The 5,145-nt window shown below is 32.3% G+C and overlaps 1 protein-coding gene across 1 annotated transcript; it reads left to right on the top strand.

The window, feature by feature from the left end:
- The first annotated feature begins 805 nt into the window (after positions 1-805).
- Positions 806-4,774, top strand: LOC143585892 (peptidyl-prolyl cis-trans isomerase FKBP16-3, chloroplastic-like). The gene is made up of 7 exons (XM_077067569.1): positions 806-838; positions 1,740-2,017; positions 2,769-2,852; positions 3,070-3,119; positions 3,891-3,939; positions 4,132-4,206; positions 4,469-4,774. Exons 1-7 carry the CDS (start codon positions 811-813, stop codon positions 4,583-4,585), a joined length of 681 nt encoding a protein of 226 aa, XP_076923684.1. The 5' UTR covers positions 806-810; the 3' UTR covers positions 4,586-4,774.
- Positions 4,775-5,145: the final 371 nt, after the last annotated feature.

Here is a 5,145-nt window from a genome sequence, read left to right as displayed (position 1 = left end):
TATCGAGATAATTATCTTACTATATAATGAGGCTATAATGAACAACATAGGGCATTTACATATACTCACACTACACTAGCACTCACTGTACTCTAGACTCGTTTATCACTAGTTCTTGAGTTGTAACATCTTTTTCTTATTAATAAATCTAAGGCAGACAGATAGTTTTCCCCTCTTGAGGTTTTTTGCTGGAGATCCTACTAAGGATCAAGAGTTTTTCCTCGTTAAATCGCTGAGTCATTTACTGCTTTACACACATACTTGCAATATTCTGAAGAACATATTACCTCACTTACAAAGTTTGATCATTAAATTACTTAGGTAATTTTTAACTAAAATAGTTTGACGCCCACTATGGGGCAAGTGGTGTTTTTCATTCAAAAATTCATCTACAATCACAATCATTTAAAAAAAATATATTTTTATACCTTTTTTCTTTTCTCTACTCACAACCATTTAAAAGAAAAATATTAAAAAGTTAATAGGATTGAATAGTAATTTTCAGATATACTAAAAAATCTCATCTGTAGTATCTTTCTATCACTCATAGTACCTTAAACCACCCACTGCAGTATAAAACCCTTAACAAAATAAGGGTTACAGTGTGAATGCACTTGTAAGGTTTCTTATTAATCTCTAAATAAATACATAATTATACCCAAAAGAAAAGAAAAAAAAAAGCTATTACAATTTCTATTTTGTAACCAATAGTTTAAAGACTCAGAAAGAGTGAAAATGAAAAGAAAGGTAGGCGTTCGTGTGAATCAACATTATCCATTCACTGAAAGCTAAGCTACCCCTGAATCAAAAATGGCGTCCACCTCCCTCCTTCCACTCGGTAATTCATCTTATCTTTCCCCTTCTCTCTCAATTGCTCGTTTCCTTCCAATGCACACAGTTTCGCGACTTGATATTTTTAGTGATTTTGGGAACCATAATATAATATATAATGTACATTTCCCATTCATTTTATCTACTATATCTATGTTACACAAGATTTCAATTAGGAGTGGGTGGGTGTGCATGAAACCGGAAAACCCATCTGAAACAAACAAAAACAAAAAAAGAAAAAAAAAAAACAAACCTTTATAACTTTACCGAAACAAAAACAGGTTTTATGTTTTCGTAAAAACTCAATTTTTCAATTTGGTTTCGGTTTTGCGTGTAATTAAAACCCAATCAAATTCTGGATTTTCGTTTTTTTATTTTTAAGTTTAAGTAATTTATAACATTATACTATGTAATTTAACCAAAGTATTTTAGCCCAAATGTATAATAATCAAATACATTATTACCTAACAAATAAAATTTAGGCTTAAATTTATTATTTTTGGCCAACTTTTTTTTCGGGAAATTGCAAACTTTTCAAGACCAAATGACAAACCCGAAGAAACAGAACCGAACCGAACCGAATCCAACTAAAAACCGAGGAAACCGAAACCGAATGGCTTTTAAAAACTCCAAAACTAAAATTTTGATTTTTGGTTCGGTTTTGCCAAAATTTTAACCAAACAGACCCATGCATATCCATCTAGATATGATGAAGTGCGTCATTTTGTTGATAACTTAAATTGTCAATAGTGATGGAAAACACACTACTTTTTATGTTATGCTATATTGATCAAACAAGAAACCCTAGGCTTTTGCTCTTGAATTCATATTATGTTAACACTAACATCTTAAATGGAACATATTACAATGTAATATGCATTGTTTGATGAATGATTGTTAACTAGCAGGTTCTTTTTCTGGGAATATGTCCAGCAATCATCAAGTAACCCGAGGCAGATCCAAAAGAGTGACAGTCCAATGTTTGAGATCAGGAATCAACACGAAAGGGTCACAAGTTGTTGGATGTGAGAGTGAATTCTCGTTAATTAAACGAAGGGTTGTGATTGGATTAGGCTTAAGTGCTTCAAGTATCCTGTTTCACTCACCGAATGCTGAGTCAGCTGGCTTGCCACCTCAAGAGATACCGAAATTATGTGATGATTCCTGTGAGAAAGAGCTTGAAAATGTATGGTGAGATTGCATATTTCCTGAACTTTGGTTGCATTTTATAGTTCATTTAAGAATAATATTAACGTATTAAGCATTTTATGTGATCCAAATTGTCTTATTAGACGTGTCGTGTTGTTTATGAGAAGTGAACCATTGCATATCCATGATGTTGGGTTGGTGATAATATGCAAATCTTGACTTGGTTTATTAAATTTTAAGCATTTGATGGCTTCTACTAGTTTTGATTTTAAAAAGTGAACAGTTTAAGTAGGATAGGGGTGTCAATTCCTAACACGACACAAAAATAATCAGGTTTTCTTCTAAAATTTTGTCGGTTAAAAGTGAATGGGAAAGTAGGAAATAGGGGTAATAATCAAGTTTTGGGTTGTCATTTCTAACTAGTTTAATAAATGTGGATTGTTTAACCCGTTGAATCAAAGGGGTCAACTCGTTTAAATTTTGAATAAAAAATATAACTTTTCTAAGGTCAGCTTGCCAACCTGTTTTCTACCAGTTTAACCCTTTTATTACAATCCGTTTAACTCATTTCAGATAAATGTTTTATACAGGTCGTGTTCTGGTTACACAAATATATATATATATATATATATATATATATATATATATGGGTCATGTTCAGATTCATCAATTGAACCTGACGCGGTTGACACCTTTAGTTTCAAATAAGTTGTTCATTTACTTAGATATTGTTTTTGTTATATGTTTTATGAAGTGTACTAATCTATGTGTTTTTTAACTTTATGAAGATACCTATGGTAACTACAGAATCTGGTTTACAATACAAGGATATAAAAGTTGGTTCTGGCCCTTCTCCCCCAATTGGTTATCAGGTATGGTGTCGGTGCCAAAATTTAACACTTTCCGATTAATTTTATCATAACATTGTTGGAGATTCGTCGACCAATCGCTGAACTATTTTTATGTGTTGCAATACCATCTTTTAGTTAGTTTGACATGCTGACTGTCTTGCTTTGACTTCATTAAAAACACTATGGTGTTTGTCTTCCTATGATGCTTGTTTATTCTTATACAGTTCTTGTTTAATAGGTAGCCGCAAACTATGTAGCAATGGTTCCATCTGGACAAGTATTTGACAGGTTATATATTTAACTCTTTTCATATGTTTGTCATTACTTGTATCACACTATACGATTAGCAGGATTATAACAATGAATTAACAACTTTACTCGTATCACCTAGTGCTGTAAGCAAGCCGAGCCCCGCTCGCCTAAGCTCAAGCTCAGCTCATTTAACATTAGAGAGTTTGAACAAGCTGGGATGGGCTCATTTATTATTGTTACTTATTATATTTTCTTTTACATCCACATATACTTATACTTCTTCTTATATGTACTTATAATTATAGTTTTTCGTATATCGCATAATGTATGTTAATTTAGTTATTTTTATTAAATTTATATAATAATAAAATTTTTAGTATGTAGTTATATTTTTATTATATTGAATAAAAATTTATTATATTTATATAAATTATATACTCATTCGAGCCGAGCATAGTATATGAAGCCTGGCCGCTTGGCTCAAGCTTGTTTATTACATGAGCTTTTTTTCCAAAGTTATATAATAATAAAATTTAGTATGCAGTTATATATTTATTACATTGAATAAAATTTATTATATTTATATAAAGTATAGACTCATTCGAGCCAGGCAGGGTATATGAAGCTTGGTCGCTTGGCTCAGGCTTGTTTATTACATGAGCTTCAATCTAGGCTCAAGCACCTTTCAGCTCATCTCATTCGAGCTTTAACGAGCCGATCTCGAGTAACTTACAAGCACCTCGACATGTTTACATTGTGCATGCCTATTATCACCTACTCAAGTATGTCCCCATTTGAAAATTTCAGTTCACTGGAAAAACGTCAAGTTTACATATTTCGTGTTGGATCAGGTCAGGTAAGTCCTTTTACATCTCTTGTAAACTTGTTCATCCTTCTATTATAATCAGATGTATTTAGAAATGGCACACTCGATTTATGTGCTTATAAAATGGTCAAGATGTATTTTAAGGCGTCCAATCCTGTAAATAGTTTCATTTAAATAATTGGATTATCGCTGAAGTAATATAACCGAAATTGGTGAGCGTAGGTTGTGAAAGGACTCGATGAAGGAATTTTGAGCATGAAGGTTGGAGGAAAACGTCGACTATACGTTCCGGGTTCAGTAAGTTCATCACCATTTTCTCCTTTATATTTTCATGAAAATAATCTTGGCATTTTTAAAATCTTCTTCAAAATGAATCCAAAGTTGACTTTTAAGGGTCAACTGAGTTACTTCTAATTCTAAAGTTGACAATAACTGTTTTCTTGTGGTGGAATAGTTAACATTTTGTGAAATCACGTGATAAGAAATAAAATAAACATGTATGATCATATTACTATGTGTGTTAATACACACTTACTATGTGACACGCACGTATGTCTAGTTGGCATTTCCCAAAGGTCTAACTTCAGCTCCGGGACGGCCTCGAGTTGCTCCAAATAGTCCGGTTATTTTCGATGTGAGTTTGGAGTACATACCGGGACTTGATGATGAAGAGTAAATTATTTATGTTTACAAGGAGATAAATTCGGTGTTCCTGTATTACCCCTTCCTTCTCTTGAAGGCGGATGTACTTGTCTCACTGAGTTGTATTTAAGCAAGGGAAAAATCGTCTTTTAATTCTTTTGTATTGTAACATGAGTTTATTTTTCGGGATGATGTATGTATCCACAGTGTGTATTTAACGAAATCGAAATGCGTTATACCTATAATTATACAGTGAATAATGATAAACATAAATAACCTTGTCACTTATAAGTTGGTATTTACAATTCTTCCTTTCGGGAACTTATCTTAAAAGGTAACATGTTACCTAACGGGGTGTTTGGGTGAGTTTTTAAAATTGCTTTTTTGTTTATTTGTTTTTTGAAAAGCAAAATCAACTTTTAAAAAGCTCTAATTTGAAGCTTTTAGAGTAGCTTTGTAAAATACATTTTGCTTCTCAACAAACAAATAAACAAGTTTTAAAAGCTCATCCAAACACCCCCTAAAATATAAACCAGGTGTTGTTTAACTGGCGAAACGAGCCAATCGGGTGATTTGTTGTATGTTTCACCAAAA

Source organism: Bidens hawaiensis, unplaced genomic scaffold (assembly GCF_021521415.1).
Source record: "Bidens hawaiensis isolate Kalapana, Puna unplaced genomic scaffold, B.hawaiensis_p1.1 tig00034203_1, whole genome shotgun sequence".
Taxonomy (NCBI): Eukaryota; Viridiplantae; Streptophyta; class Magnoliopsida; order Asterales; family Asteraceae; genus Bidens; species Bidens hawaiensis.
The sequence above is the reverse complement of the archived record's forward strand: the minus strand, read 5'-3'. Positions and strand labels throughout refer to the sequence as shown.